The 25,379-nt window shown below is 39.2% G+C and overlaps 1 protein-coding gene across 1 annotated transcript in view; it reads left to right on the forward strand.

Moving 5' to 3' along the window:
* Positions 1-246: 246 nt before the first annotated feature.
* LOC306854407 (cell adhesion molecule 2-like) overlaps positions 247-25,379 on the forward strand; it is a gene marked incomplete at both ends in the record, with an annotated part of 261,564 nt that continues 236,431 nt past the window's right edge. The window contains one exon of the mRNA XM_079392371.1: positions 247-307. Within this exon, the coding sequence (XP_079248497.1) occupies positions 247-307 (61 nt within the window). The remainder of the gene's footprint in view (positions 308-25,379) is intronic.

The following is a 25,379-nucleotide window of genomic DNA, read 5'->3' on the forward strand; positions in this document are numbered from 1 at the left end:
GGCAGAGACTCAGGCAGGGGCTGAAGTGCCACTTTCTCAGCATTGTCAGTGCGGGCAGCATCTTCTCCCAGCCCGGGTACAGTAACTGCTGCAGGCGACATATCCTCCGAATCGGGACAGGAGATTTGGGTTTGCTCCATCCATGCGATCAGAGCCCGACTGAGAGCGCACCATCCACCTGGATAAGCGGCATCAGCATCAGCATCAGTGCAGGGGGAACGCGGACGCAAGCATCGCCACGAGAATATGATGCTCCAACAGCACTTGCTTTTTGTGCTCTACAGCTTCTGTGGGATTGTCATTAAAGGTAAGGACACTGGGATGTGTGGCCACTGGGTGTGGTGGGAGTTGGCAGGGGGAACCAAAACGCCAGTGTGATTTAAGCACACATTACCACAAGCCCCGTGCTCAATTACATCAGGGATAATATTTCAGAAGTAGCTCGCGCTTTTGGACAGGTCAGATACAGTGCGTGTGTTTGGTGGCATGATGATGACAGTGCAGATTTGAGTTCAGCGCACATTCTTTTACACGCGCGTGGGAAGTTGTTTGTAGTTCATTTCAATGATGTTTGCGACCCATCATCTATCAGATTAGCAACTTCAGACGCAGAACGATTTAGTGAGCATGTGCTCGTTCCAAATTGATTCATATGGTTCGGGTATGCATCACAACAATTCAATTACGCGCAGTTTTGCTCACTGATTTGACGCGTCTTATGGATTTGTTGATTAAATTATCAACTTTGGGAAAACTGAGTCCTTCTTGTTCCGAAATGATTCATATGGTTCTGCTATCTGCAATGTAATCGCAGTTACGCGCAGGTTTGTTATATGTTCATGTGATTTGACCGCGCAAAACAAGTTGAAGTTGACTCGTTACGGGTGATGGATGCTTAATGCACGCTCTTTTTTGAGTGTTAGTTGGCCTGCACTGGTTTAAGTCGGACGCACGCACGTTCCAAGCGCATCGCGCTCGGGTATTTGCAAGATTCTACATCTTGGGGTCGTCGTAGCATAAGATATTCTCTTCGAGACGCACAGTGTGCAAGTAAAGGCTGGAGATACAGCTTATGCATTTATTTACAGTAGCGATAGCAGACTGTGTTAGAGTGTGTAGATATTAGGGATGTCTCAGGACGGACAGATGCGCATGGAGCTCCGGCGGTCAGACTGCAGCGAGTCGGTGCGCACCGCTGTCCCACTTTGACTCTCTCCGAATCCCGCAGGCGGATCGCGCGCCACCGCGCCCCACGGGTCTCACAGTACTCTGTCAACACTTAAACACCTTTGTGTTTTTTCCCCTATAAGTTCCGCACGAGTTGCAAAAGGTTGTGTGCGTAAATAAAATAAATAATAACCATTGACGATGTACATAGTCTACTGCCACTGCAAAAACATGACTCACTGCTGCTGGACTTTTATTGACTTGCAGTCCATATATATTATGTCTGCCTATAGAGCTACAGCTGGTTTCTGCATAAAGAGTCAATATTATGTTACAATATTAATATTGATTATTGATGTGGTATACGTCTCAGTAGATACAGTACATATTTGTGTGTAACAACACCATGTAGAGGAGACCGGGGGAGTGTTGTAACATGTATTGATTTGTTGTTGTTGCTGTTTTGCAATAAATGTCTCAAATTTTGATTGATCATTTTCATATTTGTCTGCTGTTTTGAAATCTACTGCTTATTTCTAAACCATGTAATGTCATAATTTAAAGTGCTGATGTTACAAACTGCTCCACTACCTACAGTATGTTGATTGTGAGTTGTAACAGCAGGTGGGGTGAGTTGTTACACATGTGAAAACATGAACATGCACATTTTTTTATTAATTTATTGTAGTTATCACATAGGTTTGTTGAAAATAAATATTATTTTGCTTTTCATTGTAATTGTGAATAAAAACATACAGTTGAATTCAAAACAGCAAATCAAACAGATGAACATATTGAAGAGAACATTGAAAAAAAACATTTATTTCTGCACAAGCTTTATTCATGACATCTGCTTATATATAAACACGTAGTGAGCAAGAAAAATTCATGTTGATATGAAAATATATATTTAAATGGAAATGCTAGGTTAATGTGTGCTTGATTTTTAATTTTTTTTGGATGTGAAGCCATTTCTGCTGCTGTTACATTCAGACAGGAACACTGCAAATCTTTTCTACGAAAAATCATGCAACAACAAGTAACGCTTACACTTTTTTAAGGTACCCTTGTTAATTATACATTCAAGTAATATTACGTTACAATGCTTAATTACAATAGGTTTAGGATTAGGGTTTGGTTAAGGGTTTGATGCATGCAATTATGCACAATTTACTGTTATTTCTATACAACACAGTGCAAGGACATTGTAAAATGTACTGTAGTGTTATACAAGTAACTTTTGAAAGAGAGATTTAGCAGTGTGCTTCTGTATTCTTCAAAGCCCCCACACTTGCGTTTCGGAGATGGATTGTGGGTATGTAGATGTCAGCATATGTTAGGTTTGGCACTGTCTGTGCTGACTACAGATCTCTATAATTATTCCTGGAACTTGGTGTGGATCAAAACCAATGATCGATTTTTTTTCTTGATATAGGTTCTCAAGTGTTTTTAAATTCTTTGCCGTTGCGTTCCCGCACCGATGGTTATAAATATGTGGCTGTAAGAAAAACGTCATGTGATGTGTGTTTGTGTGTGTGTGTGTGTGTGTGTGTGTATATATATATATATATATGTATATATAGCTTTTTCCAATTTAAAGATTAAAGCTGCTGATTTCAGATGATTCAGGTCTGTAATTTATTTTGCGTAATATTATGTAGTTCACACCATACACTTTACGAGATTATAATAAACTGAATAAAGGTGCAAGTAGCTGCAGTAATTGACAAGGTACACTGTGAAAGTATTGTCTTAAAGAGCCCTATCTACCTGTTTTAATGCATAAAAGCTAGTTTTGGTGTATTAATTAATATCTAGCTTGATTCAGCAATATGAAATAATATTTTTTGAATAAACCAGTTACTTAAGATGTTACCATTTTTAAACAGTGATAGGACATTGCAGGCCACATATGAGAATTACATTTTTATGAGCAGTGTATAATGTGGATACATATAGTGCATTTCGAGCAATCAAGAAGTGTTTTTTTATTTAGAGGGTTGGTTTTATTTCTTAGTCTCTTGGGGTTTATGTAAGACAATTAAGTCGCTCTTTCTTTCTTCTGTTGCTTATATACAGTCAACTTGCTGTTTACTTGACTTGTGGAGTTAAATGCTTTACCAGAACCTTTCCGGTTTAATGTGTGTCACATTCAAAATGGTGACTCTGAAAAGTATTTTAATAATTTATATCCCAATGATCCCTGCCATAAGCTGCCAGTTTTTTCTTTTTCTTCAGCAGCTTGATTCTTACCCCTTCTTAAAATGTGAACCAATGACTGTGCTGTAGCTCAGGCTCACAGTCTGAGTGCCTTCAGTGAAGAACAGACAGTGCTTAGATGAATATTTTTGCATGGATTTACACACTCAGCTGATTTATCAATTTGATAGAAAGATTTCCTTATAAGACTTGATAAGAAGTGATAGATAATCTGTGGCCGAAGGTCACATTCATGCAGGGATGCTTCGAGACTGAGTCATTGTTCTCTGATGATTTTTTATGTCTGCTCTCTTGCTATAAAACAATGAAATCAAGACTATCAGCAGGGGTTAGAAAGAGAAATCATCGGGCGAGTCACGGGACGTGCTCATGAACCTAGTCGCATTTGAGTAGAGCTCTGTACGTTTGGCCTCTTTTTGCAGATTTTTTTGGTTTTGTTTTAAGTTTTATTCATTCGTTGTGCTTTACCTGATGGCATGCAGTCATAAACATCAGGAGTTGTCTCCGTCGGCTTCTCCGATTAAGAAGAAATCCAAGTTACCGACCGCGAGCGATATGATGGACTTGATGGCAAACACTGTTACACAGTTTGAGGACATTCTAAGAATCGAGTTGACGGCGATGCAGAACGAATTAGCTTCTCACATGTCAGTTGTTCAGTCGCTATGGTCTAAACTGGATCTTCTTACAGGGGAGATTTGTGTCATATGTATGAAATAAAATATCAAGATTATGAGATGAAATTATGAGTCATGAAAAGTCATCACATTTTTATGACATGATTTACATTTTTTTATTTTTTGTTTCATAATTTCTTTTTATGTCAGTTTCAACTTGTCATAATTATGACTTTTGTAAATTAAAAAATTTGACGTAATTCACATTTCATTATAATTATGTTACGTCTTTTTATGCCATAATGAGGACTCACGTGACTGAAGTCACAGTTTTTGACCCTTTACATCCTACGTACAACTTTTTTTTAATCTTATAGTTATGATTCCATATCTCATAATTTTGAGTCTTGGTAATGATAATGATTATCATGATTATGATAACACCAACTTATATGTAGATCTATGTTTTTTTCTTACGTGGTGTAAACGGCCTTCCATAGATGACAGAAATTACAAGGATTACTTTAAAAATATTTTTTTTTTTTTATTATTAGTATTATTATTATTATTATTATTTTTTTTTACTCAAGAAGAGTCATTTTAACTTACATTTTTTAAATTGTATTTAATTATATTTAATTTAATTTAATTTAATTATTATTATTGTTATTATTATTAATTCATTTATTTTATCCACTTTTAATGGTTCTCCAAAACCATGGGAACCCTGATTCTTAAATAAAGTGCCAGTTTACATCTTGATTTACAATGCTGTTTACATCAGCTTTATTTGATTTTTTTAATCTAATTTTAAATAACTTTAGTCCATCTTGTTGAGAACCATTCCCAATAACGGAAGACATTTAGTACTAATTAATTAACTAAATAATTATTATTAGTTAGAGTGGGTCATCTTTTTATTGATAGATGGGACATATGGAAGAGAGTTAGGGGTTAAAATCAATCCTACTTCTCCCACATGAGCACCAAGACTTGCATATACCACCACACCACAGGTCTGACAGGTCAGCACTTTCTTCAAAGCTCATCTTGCATCTCCTACATTTCACCCAGAGCATTAAAGTGCACTTGATATTTGTAGTCCCCTACACATCCACAGGAATCTCACACATCACAGATCAAAACACTGCTGCATGGTGTCTTAATAGCTATATAAAACTCAAGGTCTCCAATTACATCTGTGACCAGACATTTAGGTCAGGGCTTCACAGCACCTCTACAGTCATATTCCCATTAGAGCAGCTTCTTTCCCACCTTAGTTAACAATTCACAAAAAAAAAAAAAGACATTTGTAGCTGGCTTTCTGTGAATGTGCCATACAAATTGGGCCTGCGGGACCAAAAAGCCCCCGAAACATCTTGCGGCTCAGTCGCCCGAGGGCCCAGCTAAACGTGCGGATAGATCCTGTGTCAGCAGAGCATTTAAGGTAGTGTGTCGGCAGCTGAAGTGCAGCATTAGTGCATCACCGAGTTTTGACGTGAGGTGTGACGGGGAGAATGCTTTATGCCCTCTCTTAAAGATGCTCTCTCCTCACCATGGAGGGTTAGCTTATCCTAGCAGAATGGGCTTTAAGCCGCTGAGTGCCGGCCATGGAGCTACGCTGTGTACCGCTGCATATCAGTAATCCAGTAGAGGAAAGCAGGCTGTGTGCAGAGAGAAGCCAAGCTTCTCTGCTTTGTGCTGGCTGACAGATCTACATCTGTACAGATGAGTCACAGACGCGCTGTGAGAAAAAAAAAAAAAAATATGATATGAAAGAGACATCGAATAACAGCTGAGAAGAGGCCTGGATGACAGCCAGTGTTTTGTGGTCTTAAACAAGGAGGAGGTATTTTTGTCTTTATTGTTGTATTTTTAGGTACATCATCAACCCTAGGAGAAAAAAATTATATACAGTATACAGTAGCTTTAATTCATTTTTTTTTCAGTTTTAGTTTTATTAATTTTAGTGCTTCAACTTAAACTAATTAAAATAATTTAAATTCAACATTTGTAATTTTGTCATCTTATATTTATATTTTAAGCTTAATTTCAATAATGATTTGTAATAGTTTTATAGTTACATTGCCCAGATGTCTCGGGGTAAGTTGTGTTAGTCACTCAAATAATTTTTTATTTTTTTAAGTTTTATGACTTCAGAAAACTTGGAATGTAATGCATCAGTCATAGACTACTTTTATGATATATATAATACTTATATGGTATATAATTTTTGTTTTGTATTTTTGGTGCATATAATTCAGTGACAAAAAAGTATGACATTCCTATTACATTTTGCGCACAATTCTTTTCTTTTAGCCTCATACCTGAATATTAGGTCGCTTTCATTAACTCTGAATTGAACCTGTAACTCGCTGCAAGAAAGAAGCGCTGTTTTTAGTCAAATGATTAAACTGATATTGGCCGTTGCCCAGAGCAGCTGTTAGCAGAGTAGGCTGTTGTAAAGCCTTCAGGGCAGGTGAATTACTTCATTACGTTTATGTAATTGCACATGTCCGGCTACAAATGTGTCGGATGTAGATTCTGTGCTAGTTCATGCTTATTGGCTCAATGATGCTGATTAATCTAGATTGTGGAGTAATTCGGTTTGACTAGTCCTAACTGCGACCATTATAGCTCGACATGACAGATGTCGTAATGACATGTTTGTTCCTGTAGGCTGTAATGAGGTTGCTCTGAGCAGATTCAGATGTAAGTGCAATTAAAGTAGTGTGCCTATGAACGACTTCTGTAATGAAAGGACAGATATTCCTCGCTTGAGAAGACCATAATAACTCTACTGATAAATGGTGCTGTGACATGCACAATTAATAAGATCACCTACCTTTAGGCAAACAGACAAGATAATTAGCTTCTGTTGGCGACCCATTGGCCACAGAACAGACAGAAGCTGAGATAAAGATTATATTTGAAGTTTGGACGTTTAATATTACTTCTATTCTCTATTCTTTATCTCTGAGTGGAGATAAAGGGAAGTTTCTGAAAGAGGCTCAGCATTACAAACTCCTACGCTCGCTATAAATGTGTCTTTTCCGACTGCTTTTATTTACTCGACTATTTGATTTACTAAGTACCATCTCATACTGTATATATCAACTGGTTAACTAATAGGAGAGGTTTCTTAAAAGAGAAGTAACTTAAAAGCGGCTGCTGCTAAAAGAATAACAGCATAAAAACGGGATGTGCACAAAAGGCAGAGGACTTATTTGGTTGTTTACCGAAAGCTTCACACGCTAAAATTACCTGATTGTCACCTTTGCATTTCTGTTAGTACTACAGCAAAATGATCAGCAAACTCTCATTGACATTGCCATTTCTTTTTGTTTTTTTCAGAAGACACTTTGCGTCAGCTAATTACTTATTTTATATACCCCAGCTTTTTAAACTATATACAGACAAGTTACCGGCTTCTATTCTGTCTTTAGCACTTAAAAACAGTGGTAATGAGAAACTCTAAAAAAAATCACTTGGTTGAAAATCTATATCTCAAGCTGAGTCTTATCAGGGGTGCGTTTCCCAAAAGCTAACTATGGTTGCAATTCATACTTCTCAACATCATACTTGATTCATACATCATACTTCTCAAGATGGCGCCGTGCATGGCAGCCATTGTGCTTGACTCTTCAGGTGTTTTAGTGTTTTTGTTAGTTCCCTTCTAGGAACTCGAGCTGCGTGGAAACGCTAGGGGAATTCCTCCAGCTTGACCGCGCTCTGAACCACGTGTGTAATCTGTCCAATGGAAGGGCGAGATGTCATAGGTGGGTGACGTCACCGACCGGGAAGCATAAAATAATGTGCGGTGGAACCGGCGTTTGCTTTTTGTCATTCAGCAACTGCCTCTCTGTCTGTGTGTACTGTCATTTCATGTTGTGAGTCTTATTTAGTGTTGCTTGTCCCGCATAACACATAAGCTCCACTAAAAACATGTCAAAGAGTGCTCAGAAGTCAAAGCACTTGGGCGACAGCTGATCACATTTCAGACATCACTGCGGGGGATACTCACGGTCTGTGTGTGGTCTGCTTGGGAGCAAGTCACACAGAGTTGGCTCTCAGTCTAAGAGGTCCTCGGCCAAGAAGCCCTGACGAGTGTGGCTCACGGCTTACGAGGGCAGGCCCCTCTGGGGACGAACGGGTTACACCTCATTATACGGTGTCCGTCTCCCCCCAGTGCCCTCGGAAGAACAGTCTGCCAATCCTGCCAGAGTTTCAGGGCACAGCTGGCTCCAGCGAGCGCTTTTCTCAATCACTTCCGCCCGGAAACGTAGCGGAGTTGAAAAGCTCGCCACCCCTGCGGGGGTTTCTAGAGCTCCTGGTTCGGCCGTCTCCTGCCGGTCCTCCGCTTCAGGGCACCGAGCTAGCAGCTCTGAATACATCAGAGGCCAGTCTCGAGAGACTGGTTCCCTTAGTAGACCATCTGACAGCGCGGAAACTACTGCCAAATGTGTCTCAGTGGGTCCTGCACACTGTAGAAAAAGGCTATCGTATTCAGTTTGGCTCTCCGCCGCCGCCTTTCAACGGGCTGATCCCCACTCTGGTGGGCCCCAAGCAGGCTCTGGTCATGGAACAGGAAGTAGACACTCTCTTGAGGAAGGAGGCATCGAGGTGGTCCCTCCTCACGTAAGAGAGTCCGGGTTCTACAGCCGGTACTTCATTGTTCCAAAGAAGGATGGAGGGTTGCGTCCCATTTGAAGTTGAACCGCTCAGTCATGTGACTGAAGTTCAGGATGTTCAGACTCAAACAGGTCATGTCTCAGATCAAGTCAGAGGACTGGTTTGTCACGATAGATCTAAAAGACGCATACTTCCACGTCTCCATCCTTCCCTCTCACAGGAAGTTCCTGAGGTTTGCTTTTGGGGGCAAAGCATACCAATATCGGGTCCTTCCTTTAGGCCTTGCACTCTCACCCCGCACTTTTACGAAGTGTGTGGATGCTGCTCTGGCTCCCTTGCGACTCCAGGGCATCTGCATACTCAACTATATCGATGATTGGTTGATCCTAGCTCAATCAGAGCGAGTGGCGATTCGACATCGAGATGTCGTTCTCGCACACATGAAAGTGCTGGGGTTGAGACTGAACGCCAAGAAAAGTGTGCTTTCTCCAGCTCAGAGAACCACTTATCTAGGCGTGGTGTGGGATTCGACCACGATGCAGGCACGCATGTCTCCTGCTGGGATCGAGTCGATCCTCACCTCAGTCAAGAGCGTGAAAGAAGGCCGGTCACTCACTGTCAAGCAGTTTCAAAAACTGCTGGCGCTGATGGTAGCTGCGTCCAACGTGATACCTAGGCCCGGGGAATGGATGCTTCACCACAAGGTGGTAAAGCAGATTTGGAGAGTGTTTGGCCAGGCTCAGGTGGACCTCTTTACGACTCAGGAGACGTCGCAATGTCCCCTCTGGTTATCTCTGACTCATCCAGCTCCATTGGGGATGGATGCCGTGGTACAGACTTGGCCGAGGCTTCGTCTGTACGCCTTTCCTCTGATCGCTCTGCTCCCGGGAGTTCTGGTGAGAGTGCGCCAGGACGAGGTCAGTCTACTACTGGTAGCACCATTCTGATCGGGCTGATTATGGTTCTCGGACTCAATTTCTCTCCTCGACGGCTCTCTGTGGGAGATTCCCGTCAGGAGAGATCTCCTCTCACAGGCAGGGGGCACTATCATTCACCCCCGCCCGGAGCTGTGGAAGTTGTGGGTGTGGCCTCTGAGGGGGTGCAGCTCATAGCTTCCGGCTTCTCAACCGAGGTTGCTGAGACCATCCTCCAGTCCAGAGCTCCCTCTACAAGGAAGCTGTACGTCCTGAAGTGGAAACTTTTCACTTCATGGTGCAGAGACCGCCACCTTAACCCAGTTAACTGCCCGATTGGTACAGTGCTGGAGTTCCTGCAGGCCTGTTTATCTGCAAGGGTAACCCACTCCACCCTGAAGGTTTATGTGGCGGCTTTATCGGCCTACCACGCCCTTCAGCACCCCCTTGTTACACGTTTCCTCTGCGGTGCGCTAAGGCCTCCAGTATGATCCCGTGTCTCTACGTGGGACCTGGCTGTGGTTTTAGAAGGTCTCTGTAAGCCTCCATTCGAGCCTATTGAAAAGATTTTGGATCGCCTGCTTACTATCAAGACTACCTTCCTTTTGGCGATATCTTCTCTTAAGAAAGTTTGGGATTTACAGGCCCTGTCAGTGGCCCCTTCATATCTCGACTCTGCGCCCGGTCTGGCCAAAGCATTCCTCTACCCTCGAGTGGGTTATGTTCCTAAAGTCCCCTCTTCTATACCACGGCCTGTCATGCTGCAGGCCTTCAGTCCTCCTCCCTTCGGGGAGCCCGACCAGCGGAAGCTTAATTGTATGTGTCCAGTGTGAGTACTGGACGCATACGTCCACAGAGCTGCTGCTGTGCTTCGGTCCTCCTAAGCGGGTTCTACCTGCCTCTAAATAGACCCTTAGTCGGTGGATCGTGGATGCTATCTCTATCGCTTACGAGTCCTCTGGTCTCCCCTCGCCTCTGGGGGTCAAGGCTCACTCCACTGGAAGTATGGCGGCCTCCAATGCCTTCCTGGCAGGTGTTCCTATGCAGGACATCTGCAACGCTGCGGGTTGGTCCACGCCTCTGACTTTCGTCAGGTTCTATGGCCTTGATTTGCCTTTGATCCATCTGGCGAATCTCTGCTCTCTACCCAACAAAACAAGGACTTTTCAAACTCTGCTGCTCTGTGTTTCACGTAATCTGGCTGAATGATGCCATCCCGGACAGTGCGATTCTCTTCCAGTGACACGGCTTCAGTGTGGAAAGGTCTGAAAGACATCACAAATTACAAGACACCATCCTCCAGCACTGTGGAGAATCAACAACCGGCAGATGATCTGAATGAGTTCTACTGCAGGTTTGAAAAAACACCATTCACACCTCCTGCAACCCCCCTCTCCCCCACACCTGAACTGCTGGTGTCCCAAAGAAACCCAAGATAACAGGACTTAATGACTACAGACCTGTGGTTCTAACATCTGTGGTCATGAAGTCATTTGAAAAACTGTTTTTGGCTTATCTGAAGGACATCACTGAACCCTTACTGGACCCCCTGCAGTTTGCCTACAGAGCAAACAGGTCTGTGGATGATGAAATCAACATGGGTCTGCATTACATACTGCAACACCTGGACAGACCAGGGACTTATGTGAGGATCCTGTTTGTGGACTTCAGCTCGGCCTTTAACACTATCATTCCAAACCTCATCCTGCCCAAACTAACTCAGCTCTCCGTCCCCACCTCCGTCTGTCAGTGGATCAACAGCTTCCTGACAGACAGGCAGGGAAAATACACATCCAGCACCCGTAAGATCAGCACTGGAGCTCCTCAGGGCTGCATTCTCTCCCCACTGCTCTTCTCTCTGTACACCAATGACTGCACATCTAAAGACCCCTCTGTCAAGCTCCTGAAGTTTGCAGACGACACCATACTGATCGGCCTCATCCAAGACAGTGACAAGTCTGCTTACAGACAGCAGATTAAGGAGTTGGCTGTCTGGTGCAGTCTTAACAACCTGGAGCTCAACACGCTCAAAACTGTGGAGTTGATCGTGGACTTCAGGAGAAACCCCCTTCTCTCCCCCCACTCACCATCATAAACAGCACTGTAACAACAGTGGAGTCATTCAGATTCATGGGCAGCACCATCTCTCAGGACCTGAAGTGGGACATTCACATTGACTCTATTGTGAAAAAGGCCCAGCAGAGGTTATACTTCCTTTGCCAACTGAGGAAGTTCAATCTGCCACAGGACTTGCAGAAACAGTTCTACTATGCCATCATTGAATCCGTCCTCTGCACTTCATTAACTGTCTGGTTCAACTCAGCTACCTAATCTGACCTCAGAAGACTACGGAGGGTAGTCCGGACCGCTGAGCGAATCATTGGTACAACCCTCCCCACTCTCCAAGAAATGTACTTATCCAGAGTGAGCAAAAGGGCTGGTAAAATCACTCTGGACCCCTCACAGAGCTCTGAGCACCAGAACGACCAGACACAGAAAGTTTCTTCCCTCAGGCAATCCATCTCATGAACATTTAACTCTTAACAATAAACATGAAACACACAACACTATCACACTTTTTATTTTTATTTAACACACATACTTTTTTACATACATACCCGTAAATACTGAATTATTTATTTTGTATATTGTGTTTGTGCTATTTAGCATATTGTCCATTTTGTATATTTGCACATTATTATTATTATTATTTATTTATTATTATCTGTGTCCTGTCCTGTCTCTTTCATTCTGTCACACTGTGGAGCTACTGTCACTAGAACAAATTCCTCGTATGTGAAGTGAAGTGACATTCAGCCAAGTATGGTGACCCATACTCGGAATTCGTGCTCTGCATTTAACCCATCCAATGTGCACACACACAGCAGTGAACACACACACACACACTGTGAACATACACCCGGAGCAGTGGGCAGCCATTTTATGCTGCAGCGCCCGGGGAGCAGTTGGGGGTTCGGTGCCTTGCTCAAGGGCACCTCAGTCGTGGTATTGAGGGTGGAGAGAGCGCTGGACATTCACTCCCCCCACCTCCAATTCCTGCCAGCCGGAGACTCGAACTCGCAACCTTTGGATTACAAGTCCGACTCTCTAACCATTAGGCCACGACTTCCCAGGTATGTTGTGCATAAAGCTAATTCTGATTCTGAATTCTGTCGTTACCAACATATTTCAACAAATCTGTGTTAACAGATTCCCTAAACAATAGTTCAAATGAACATTCGCAATCAGGGGTGCATTTCCCAAAAGCATTGTTAGCCAATTATAGTTGCAAGTTCTAACATAGTTCAACGATTCATTGTTTCCCGAAACCATAGTTCAAATGAACATTCACAATCAGCGTCGCAAACTTACAGCTCTCGACCTGTGGTTAGAAGCATAGTTTCTTTATAGTAAGTCTTATGGGCTTGAATAAATTATGCACTTGGGCACAATAAGCAAGCTAACATGCAGTACAATCTATATCTTCCATTCTATCTAATTTAAATGCATTTTAATATTTGTATTTTTGCATGTCCTCAATTTTTTGAAGAGTGCACATGTGAATAAATGCCTAAGGGAGCGCAAGAGTATGATGTAGTGTTTAGAGGGAACCCGCGATGAATCAAACATCAAATATAGCAAAATGACAGGGAACAAAAAATATTAAATTAGTCATCAGGTGCCATGTTCAATACAGCAGTATTTTAGAAATCTCTAATCAGTTAAATTGCAGAAGTTATTACTCTGCCACATGCATGTGACGTCATTAAAGGTGCACCAAAACAAAAATGCCCATACCCCAACAGGACCTCGCTCCTATTTTGATATCTCCGCCCCACATGTACGTACACAACCTTGGCAACGACGATTGCGGAAGCAAGCAAAGATGACACACAAGCATATTCAAACAAAAAACCTCTGTGTCTGATTCCAGGCATCTGAGTTCACTCCACCGCTGGAAAGCTGCTCCGATATTTACACGGGTCCTACCTCTTGCCTGATCGTAACCCTTCTTTTTAATGTTTTGTTTCTCTGATTCTCTTTTTTATCTGCAATCTCTCTCTATCTAAAAGTCGATCTGCTAACATCCGTCATGTGCACTCAAACTGAGCACTCTCTTCTCCCTGTCATTACAAGACACGCCCACTTACTGCTGATTGGCTACAAGTGTTGGGACACTGTCCGACGCTGTGGTCAAAAGTGTTTTTCAAAAATCGCTTACTGCACCTTTAACAATGGCACTATATTATTGAACTAATGTTATTCAATGTTATTCATTGCACAGGAACCGCACCTCAGGTTAATTACTTTATTATGCATCAAATTCAGTGCCTATTTAGTCACATTGAAACAATGCTGGGTAGATTACTTACAAATTGTACAGTAATCTGTAACTAATTACAAATTACATGGCAAAAAATTGTGGTTGTAAAAAATTGTAAAAACATTTTAATAAGAAATAAAGCCACTCTGCCAGAAATACATCACATGAAATCTGATATGAAAACAATCCAATAGGATGATTTGTACATTCTGTACCTTAGCTTCGGTATGTGAGCACCACAGTTGCATCAGCAACACCGCTGTACTCAAGCAGCCGCACTTTGGGGTTGTTTTGGAGTCTTTCGGCTCTTCTGTTGAATCTAATATTTGGCTGAGAATGAAGCAGCGTCTTCATCTCATCTGCTGTCTGACCTTTAAACGGAGTCCCTCACCCTCTCTACTCTTAGAAGAATGTCCTCACACTGCCTGTGGATGAGAACCACACAATGAATCTCATTTACTCTGCTACACCGAGCTCTTTTCTTTCTGTGGCCTCGCCATGAAGTAAAGAAATAGCTATCCGAGCTGTTTTTACCCGTCTGACCAGCTATAAAATATCAGAAATTCACTTGTTATTGTTCAGCAAAGCGAAACTAATAATATGAAATAGGCCTGCAACAAACTATTTGATTACTTTTTCTGTAATAAAGAAATGCAAGGGGATATGGCATCATTTTTCATTCATTATAATGCAGATGCTCTTTGTATTAAGCACTGTTGGTTGCATTATGGGGCTTCAGTTATGTATCATAAATGTAAAACCTAAATTAAAAAACAAAAAACTAACATAAAATAAATAAATTTGGCCAAACTTATTGCCCTCCATTTCTCTTTTGTACTACATAGGATTGACAGGCCTAAGACAAGTAGCCTACTCTATTCAATGTTTAACTAATCAGAATCAAAATTTGTTGTTGACTATTTTCATGTTCAATTTCTGTAGGTTTTAAATATTAGTTGTGAAATGTTTTTATTTATTCTGGTTGAGATTTTCATTTGTATGATTAGAGCTTGTGTCTACAGCATGTAATTAGCTTCAAAAACAGCCTAATTATTTAACCAAAAAAAAAAAAAAAACTTATTTTTTCTTAATTTTTGTGTGAATAACATTACAACATTCAGTTTTCAGACAGTCAACCTCAGAATGAGAGTAAAAAGATCCCGTCTGTCACTCACTTAGAGAGCCGTTTCAAATACTTGTAGTGAGAGACTATAAAGAGATAGTATCTATTTCGTCAAAACAGCAATCAAAGGAAAGCTACACGATGAGAGTAATCAAAAGCGTGTGGCACTACATCTCAATGATGCCGGTGAGGCAACATAATGGTGGCAGATGGAGATAACAGCAACTCAAATTGAAAGCGTAATCAAAGATTAAACAGGCAAAGGCGAGGGCTATTTAATAAGTGGGTATTGCTGTGATACAGGCGTGGAGATGCGCAATAATTGATTTCTGTCCTTAATTCATTTGAGGAGACAATTTAATCTAATCAGAGAAGGAGGGGGCCTATGGCAGAGTACATCTGCTTGGCAGGCTTCATAGCAGAGAAACAATGCAAGAGTTACCAGAAATAAAAAGATTCAAGTTGTTTAAAGATGATTTTATGCTCAAATTGATCTTATTATACTTTAGAGTCAATTACAAGCAAGCTATTTGTAGGTTGTGTTTTCAAATCATTGAAATGTTTGTTGCAGAATCTGCCCAGCCCAACACAGCAACAGTGACACAACCAATAATGTGACTTTGGAGCGTGGCTAAGTATGTATTAGACCAATAGCAGACAGGGAGGAGTCTTCAGAAAACCTGTTTGAGAAAAAAAATAGTGTTTGGCATGGAAATGACATTACTTATAAAACTATTATAAAGAAGAGAGATGTCAATATCTGCATTAAAATGCCTGAAGTCATTTGACCAGCACACCATACGTCAGTTAAATTCCTTTGCTTCACTTATAAGTGAGACGTTACGCTTGCGAACCCAGCTTTCTACAAAGCGAGCGAGAGAAAAGCACGAACTTGAGTTGATGCATGTTTATGTCCTGATATCGATTTGATCTTTAAAAAGGTTCCCACGGGTGTGTGAGGCAAGGGAAGCAAGGCTGAATACGGACAGATTTGCAACTGAAGGTGGTGTGGAGGTTGGCGGGGGGAGCGAGGAGGGATGCTGAGGTTGTGTGTGGGGGGACGGGATAAAAGTGCATCAACTCCATGACCTCGTAAAGGAGGATCAACGCTTGGAACGAGAACTGCATGCCGATAGCAAGGTGGGTGAAGGCCTGAGCGACTGAGACTGCAAGATTTGTCAAAGACATAACCATAAAATGGCAAAAAAAATACAGCAAAAGCGGAGACGTTGTGCATGGTGTTTTAGGAAAGCTGGTGATGGGGGCAAAAAATGAAGGGCAAAATAAAGAGATGAAATAGATTTGCGGCAGTGTAGGAATGGCAATACAATGTGACACATTAATTTGACAGACACCTCGTTCCTCCATGGACATACCAAACACTAGCAACAGTAAAACTCCAACAACTTCGTCCTTTTCAAACAAATTATAATTACGGGGGCAGATTTTCAATTAATAAAGTCTTATTTTCATGCAACCCCTTCCACAATACTACATTTTTACCACAGTGCATGATTTGTAAGCTAACACATTTTGACATTTGCATAACATAACAAGCTCCATATCTGTTGCTTTTCTGACATAGTAAACTTGCTTGGTAGCACACCTTACCCAGCGTTGCACTTGTGATAGGCAGCGCTCGGGTACAAATCCCCTGAAACACAAATCACACAAAAACACTTGCAGAGGCATGGTTTCTTCAGCAATTGCGTTTTTATCTCACATTTGCTTTTTCTAACGCTATCGGTTAGGTTAAGGGTAGAGTTTAGTGCAGGTAGTATGTGAAATTTAAACGCAACAGAGCTTTAACCTTTTAGCGCCACTTACCAGACATTTCTGAACTGCTGCTGTGCATATAACAACCAACGTAATAAAGCATTGCCACATTCATGTTTATCGGTTTCATGGAAGATTAGGCTAAACATGCTTTTAGCACTGAAAAGTCACTGGAAATATCAGACCACATGCAAGCTTAAAGAGCTACTTTCAGTGTAATTATGGCAGTGGTTACATGACCAATTACAACTGGAAGGTGAATGGAGATGGAAGGTGTGTGAATGGACTATGGTCAGTCCATACAGTGGGGAAAATGAAAATTAAGTTGAGGGGGTGTGAACGAGAAACAAGGGTTTGAGGATGACAACCTGTTCCTTCACCAAATGAAAAGTAATTGGTAAGAAGTCGCCTGGAGCATTTTCAGTGACAGATGGGCAGATAATCCTAAAAATAGCAGTTTATTTAGATATGAGCAGATATCAGCCTGCAGTTAGACCATCAACAGCTAAGGCTCTGAGACTGATATAACCAGACGTTTCTTATGAAGTTTGCTGTCGACTCAAACTTTAATTTCTCCCACTCATCACCTTAAGTCACACATTTGTTTAATTTGGTCTTTAGTTATCTTTGAGGTACATGTTTATACCAAACGCTGATATTCCCTGTAACATAACTGCGTTAACAGTAGGTGTTTAATTATATATTTCATCTGTGTTTTAACTCATTATCTGTGGCCTTGATGTAAAGCTTTAGACTCACTTTTGTCTCTTTGTATAATTAATCGGCAGTGAGAATGTGGGTAGAATATATATATGCTCAAATGCTTTTGTTAAAACAACAATTGAACAGACAATCGGCTCAACAGAGGCCCAGCGCCAAAATGCATTATGGGTGTTAAGGTTTTGACAAAAGGTAACACCACATCTTTTTTTCTGTTTTCTTCATTTATATGCAATATCTTTTTTTTATTTTTTACATGTTCTGCATAGACAGACAAGTTTTACTAAATGCCCATTGCATTCACAATTTAATTACATATAATTCCGTAATGACTTCTATTGAAATATAATGATTATTCATTGAAATATGGTTAAAGTCTACTGCCAAATGTACCAACACGCATTTACAACGCTATCTCATGACCAGTTCGTATGTATTTTACGAGGTTGCGAATTTGTATGAATTCATATGACTTCACTCATACTCATTTGTACGATTTGTATGCGTAGGTTTAGGAGTGGGGTTAGGAGTAGGTCATTCATACGAATTCACACGAATTGGGAAACTCGTAAAATAAGTACGGTTTAGCAAATGTCGTAAAAATGTTTGAGGTCGGTCAAATTTGTATGAATTAGCCCCCTTGTAAAATACATACAAATTGCCATGAGATCGGGTTGCCATTTATGGTATACCAAAATATACTTTGATGTGTTTTCTATTTAAACTTGGAAGTTATTTAAATATATTTGTAATTACACATTTGTAATGTGTATTACAAATGTGTAATTACAATATAGTACAATGTGTATATGTAACAATGTAGTACATGTTAAACATTTTAAGTTCAAAAGTAATATAAATTATAATCAGGTACTTTACATGAACTTTAATATGTTAATAAACACATGGAAATAAGTGTATGACACAACAATTTTTAATATTAATATTAATTATGTTGCTGTTTACCAATTGGATGTTCCGCAGAGGCTTCATCTTGGTCTTAAAGGCATCGTTTTAGCATTTTCTCTTCACACTGCAAAGCAAATGATTAATCTCTTAAATATAATGATTTTTGCTCAAAAGGAGGGTTAGATGAACTTAAAAATCTCTAAAAGTTAGTAGAACATATGATTAAAACTAATCAACCCCTGATTAAATCTAATATGCCATATTGACCCATCAAGTCTCTGCAAATTTCCACTTCGCTACAAACGGTGTGGGAGTTTTATTAGACGGAATATGTTTCGACTCATTTCTATGTATCAGTAAACATGGCGTTTAAGGATACAAGCACACACACACGCACACAAGACACATTTCAGTGCAGTAAGTGGAAACTCTGCCAACTCTGAGATAAACTGAAATGAAATATGGTCATGACAGAACAGCCACTAGCAGAAAGCAGCAGTTCAGCTGTCGCGAATAATTATTGTGACTCCACATTAAATGCATGCCTGTGCATGTGTGAGGGTTGAATTGAGTGAGCGAGTGTAGAAACCAACGGTTTAGCCTCTCTCGGCTGTCAGGTCTCTGGTCCTCTTGCTTTAACCTTTCCTGTACTTGTTGAATGTGATATTCAGGGCTGAGATGCGGCACAGTAATGTCAGATAATGGTACAAGCACTCTGTGCACCTGCTGGCTAATGACTCTCCATCTATGTGCAAGCCAACACTCCAATGATTACAGATTTAATCTCATGCAGCCACTGTGTATGTATTCAGCCATGGAGTCTTTCTGCTAAATTACCTGAACTCTCTCAACCGCTGGTTCTCCTAGATAATGATGAGGTGTTTTTCTCACTGTCCGTCTCTCTTGTAGTTAATTTATACCAACCCATTTTCGCCTCAAAGTTAACACAAAAAGTAATCACAGCTTTATTTCTCATAATAATACTTGATATATATGTATCATGTTATATAATACAACATTCATCAGACTTTATGAGGTCCTGCAATTGTGACTTTATTTCGCACATATGCATATTTATAATTTCACATTATAGCTTTGTTTTTTATGCTTTACTTACCATTATTTCACTTTTTACTATGCAGATTATGTCCATTTGTGTTTTTACTATCTATGGCAAAGTTAACACATTAATGGCATGTAATTACACATTTATACACATTTAATTACACTAATTTGATGAGTAATTAATTCATTCGATTCTTTCAAATGGCTGATTCATTCAGGAATGTAAATGGTTCTCTTTATGAATGGGCCATTGAATCATTGGTTCACAAGATTAATTCAAAACGCGGATTCATTAGGAAATAAAACAGAGATGTGCTGGGATTTACAACAGTTCTAATATTTGCATTAGCAAAATTGAGCAAAAGCAGGCATCAACAGCTAAGTGTGCAGTGACCTTAACCCTAACCATACAGTGAGTACAAATAATTAATTATTATTATTATTTAGTCATTTAGCAGATGCTTTTATCCAAAGCGACTTACAAATGAGGACAACAGAAGCAATCAATTGTAGTATTAAAACAACTAAAAACAGATCCAAAACTAAAAGCTAAAACTTTATAAATACTACCTATACACATTTTAAAAATAAAGAAATAAAAATAACAAAATGCATACAACAAAAATGTCAAAACACAACATTAAAATGAAAAACAAAAAAAAATAAAGCTAAAAACAATTCAAAATAAAGAAAAAAAGGTATAGGAGTATGATTCTAACATAACATTAAGCCAAACACCAAAAAACAACTACATATGTGTAACATGTCAGTTTCTGTTTAGTTCCCCTTTTGACCTTATTTGGTAGTTCCTATTCTGATTTAGTTAATTAGTAATCATCGTTTAGTCTGGTCACCTGTTTTGAGTTAATTATCTCGTTGTCTCCTTTGTTCCCTGCTCTTTATAAGTCCTCAGTTCTCCTTATGTCTTCGTCAAGTCTTAATGTTATGTTAAATGCAATTACCTGGAGATTTCTTCTGTTTCTTTTAATAAAGTTGGATTTTGTTTTGGCATTCCTCGTCCGCCTGTCTCCTTTGAGGAAGCATACCATGACAATGTGTATGTACAACCACACACACACACACACACATATATATATATATATATATATATATACAAACACATTTATAACTTCAATATATATATATATATATATATATATATATATATATATATATATATATATATATATATATATATAATTTAATTTCCATTTAGTTTGTTGAAGTATTAAAATAACACAAATTAAATAAAACAAAAATTTTATAAAAGACCTATACAGACATAATAAATTCAGACATAATTTACCTAAAATTAAAATAAATAACAAATACAAATCAAACAACAGTCGTTTATCAGTAATCCTTAAAAATAACACAGCCAAACACACATGCTGAAAACAACACAACTTATAGTACACATAGTAAGAAATGGTTATAAAAACTGAAACAGAAGTGAAACAAGTAGTAGGAAAGACGAGAAATAAAAAGCGATGCTTATATCCTTTGCCGGTGTCCCAGCCTGGTGGAGTCGATGGTCTTTACACTCTTTGGTCATCACACAAGGGGAGCTTCACACGAAGGCTATCATGGTAAACTAAGCTTTTTTACACCAGTCTAACAAAATACTATTTGAATTCAGCTGAACACACTTTCCTTTTGCACAACAAATGGCCAAGCAAGTGCAGACACTGACAAGATACGCGAGACAGAACGAGACCAAACGCGATATTGCTAATTATTGTTTATTGATATTGATTATTACTCATTATACTACGGGGCCGTTGAATGCTTGAATCTGATTGGCTGACGAACGTTCTGAGGTGTGCAATTATTTTCAGGGAAACGCACGGCGAACGTAGTTCCAGGCAGCTCTCTTGACCGCATTACAGTTCCATATCACTTCGCATAGTTAACTGTAATAACGTAAATTAGCATACAGTAGTGCTAACGTTACCTATACAGCACACAGGACTAACAAAAACAACAACATGACAGACATTTCTCACTAGCGAGGTAATAACAGCGCTGCATCTTAAAGCAGACTTACAGTTTAGAGACGGTGCTTCAGAACACTGTTGAGGGACACACAGAGGTAGCCTAATTCATACAAGCTCTCTCTCTCTCTCTCTCTCTCTGTTTCTCTTTCTGTGTCTCTGTCTCTCTCGCTCTCTTTCTAATAACTTCATTATTAACTGCATTAGTCTGCTATCAACGGCTCAAGCCTCCATTGCCAGCTTTAAAATGACGTTTTGGAACTAGCAAAAGAGTCGTTGGATGAGATGCGGAAGAAATAATCCTACTCACAATAGCGATTTAAGTAGAAAAACCGGACGAATCCCTTGAAATATATCATCTGATCGATGTCTTGAGGTGTGGCAACCGTAGTATAAGCGGAATAATTGACTCCGGACCGTTGAATTATTAGAAAAATAATGCACACACCTCGGGTGTGCATTATTTTTCTAATAATTCAACGGCCCGTCGTCAATTATTCCTTACTTACTTCAATGTAGCTTATAATTACACTGTAACAAAGACAATTTAAAAGTAAGTGTAACCCAACTATATTTCACAATTATTTTTCTCATGATATTGTCTATTTATGTATTATTTGTTTTATTTGTGTTTTTTTTTATTATTTATCATTATTCATCAGACTTCCCATGATACAAATATACAACAATCACAGAAAACATTGAGATGCAACAGTGTGATTGTCACAACTCTCGGGAAGCACGGAACACGGACGCCAGGAGACGAGGAATTCACTAAGCGAGAGTCTTTAATATCCAGAAGATCACAGATCACAGGCAGGGAAGACCATTCAAGGACCGACAAACACTAACCGAAAGGACTGGGGCTTTTAAAGACAGGATAACGAGGGAACTAAGGAGACACACCTGGGAACAAATTAACAATTAACATGAGGGAAAAACTGGGTCACAGAACACATGGGGAGCAAAACACAACAAAAACAGGTCCATGATCCTGACAGTGATGAATTGTAGTGTGCATTGTAACGATCAGTAGTTTGCTATACCCAGCCTTGTTTTGTTAGGTATATATATAAAAAATATATATAATATTGCAAGCGCAAGCTTCTTTGTCCACACACCACAAGTCCCTTTGGAGCAGCCTTTTATCAGTGAATGGAGAAAGACAGTAGGCCTACTTTAATTTACATAAACATTCATTTATTTATAAATTAAACTCAGACGGGATGCTTAACAAAAGTCATTTGCATTCTTTGTTTGGTGAAATTGAATTACTATTGAAGCTCAACAACTGAAATATCACCCATGAGTGAATTCATAGAAATATTAATGCAGAGGACTGTATCTTTGCATATGTAAGATCACATCCATAAAGTGTGGGGAAAGTTGTTTCACTTTTGAGTTATTGCAAATTTGAATTTCCTTTGTGTTTTAATAGATTTTGAGAAATACAGAATCATTAAATATTTCTGATGTTTTAGAAATATAATTTATTGTAATAGTAATTATATTAAAATCTTGATTTTATATGTGTGTGTGTGTGTGCAATTTAGATTAGAATTTGATGATATTTATGTTTATAATCTCAAGATTATTTATAATAATTTGTAATTTTTATAATAAGCAATTAATTTAAAAATAATAATGTATGAATACTTAAATAGGCTACATATAAGTAATCCTTCAAATTAAGCTAATAAACATAGAATTTGAAACTATATATATTAAACCTTAATTATGAAATATATATTTTGGGTAAATGTAAAAAACATATTAAATGCTAAATTTATTTGGTAAAATATATTTATGTCTGTTTAAATATATTTAGGTTGAAAAAAAATAAACTAAAAGTTAATTACTTGAATTAATTGACGCTCCTATTTTCTTACTAAATATAGAGCTGCCCAGCTTTCACACACATGCACACAGCACAGAGACAGATGTTCTGCGCACATGCGCTCCAGTTGTGTCAGTGTGTTTCATGTAATGGTGGCTGGTTTTAGACCTGAAAACAGTGAGCAATGAAAATATATTCTTGACCTTAATTAAGAATATGTGGAGTGACTTATCGCTAGTGAGAATGAGCTGAAACGATGGAAACGAAAGAAGAGCAGGGCTCTGAGAATGGAAAAGTCTAGAACATTTTAGCCGCTCAGTTTCGAATATGATACGCCCGTTACCGGCACGGTCAGAGTTCACCACTGGAATGAAGGCGAGCTGAACCAAATACAACGCCATCTCTGTCTGGCCGTCTTGATGGGGATGGACAGTATTTGGTAATTAGTATCTATCTCAGGAGAAAGGATTGTCTGGGTGCCTGGGAGAAAGTTGGGTTGAGCACGGGAAGACAGGCGGAGAGGGAGGGGAAATGAAAATCTCAGGGCTGGATTGCCACAGACTTTTCTGTGCCACTTCTGCCGCATTTCTGTGGAGGCATTGGTTTAAAGGCTTAGGATTCCACCTTTCACTGGAACAGTTCAGGGAAGTGTCAACAAAGACACACACAACACACACATGCCAAGGGAAAGAAAAGAGAAAAGGAATGAAAATATTTTCGAGACAAAAAATATCAAGCAGAACATTTTCTGTCAGAATTCACATTTTTCTGCCCTCCCTAGATCTTGACAGCCCCCTCCCACAAAAATAAATAAATAAATCTGTCACTATTTACTCGCATGTCATTTCAAACCCAAATTGCTTTCTTTTTATGCTGAACACAAAATAAGAGATTCTGAAGAACATTTCAACTGTATTGGTAAACTGGATCAGCAGTTGCTGATGGTTAATGTCCCGTTTTACTTTTTTTCTCTGTGTTTAACTTAGAAATAAGTTACATACGAAAAACTGCAATCCTATACAATTTTGTGTAATTGAATGAATGAAGCATTAAAAGCCAAAATGCAACCCAGGCTCATTGGTAAAATGTGGCTTTGCTGACCTTTCTGCAAAATGATATTGTGATGCTTCTTGTACATTTCACAACACTTTCAATATGCGAGTGCTCAGTTTTATCAAAACAGATGGAAACGAATCAGTCAGTGTTTTATTACACTGGTTTTTTTGTACATAACGCTACAATTCAGAAATTAAAGGTCTGATAAATGTCGCTAGAAGGTCAATGCTCTGTCGCATTTAAGAATAACATACCACCTACACTAAACCATACAGCAAACCTAACATATGCTAAATACACATTTGCCAAAAAAAAGAAAAAAAGAAGAAGAAATTTTCACTTCTTTAAAGCCTTTGAGCTATGTTGTGGCTTGTGTTTCATGAGACTCATACCCAAACGTTCTATTTTGCAACTGCATTGCTGTACCGGGTGAGCTAACAAGCAAGTTTACTATGTCAGAAAAGCCATATAAATGGAGCTGCTTTTGTGAATGACAAAATGTATTGTGAAAGGAACCACAAAGTATTTTAATCAATAATCTGCCCCGTAATCATAATTTGTGTAAAAATGAACATTTGTTGTTGATTTAGTGTCAATGGTGTTCATTTCAGCTGGGAAAGTGTATTGTTTTTGTAAGTTTTTGGAGTTTTGAACAAATGTAGGTAGAAGTATGTTTTTTCCAATGAGCCTGTTTTGCAAATGCTACAAGTAAGTAGTGTTAAGTATCACAAAATTATATTGTACAGTATGAAAAATATATATTTTTATATTTTGAGATTTGATAAAATTATATTTAACAGTGTTATTAAATATGCATGGTTTTTTCCAGAACTTTAATTGAGTGTTAAATGATGGCAAAGGTAACCTAAAAATGGAGAAAAGAAAAAAGAAAAAAGAACTGTACTCTATGCCCCCCAAAACCATAGTTTATAACTTACAAGGTACATATAGTGATTGTAAATGTGTTTCTTGTTCATATACACACTAGTACAAACCGAATTCCGGAAATGTTGGGACTTTTTTTT

This window comes from Barbus barbus, assembly GCF_936440315.1.
Source record: "Barbus barbus genome assembly, chromosome: 34".
NCBI lineage: Eukaryota > Metazoa > Chordata > Actinopteri > Cypriniformes > Cyprinidae > Barbus > Barbus barbus.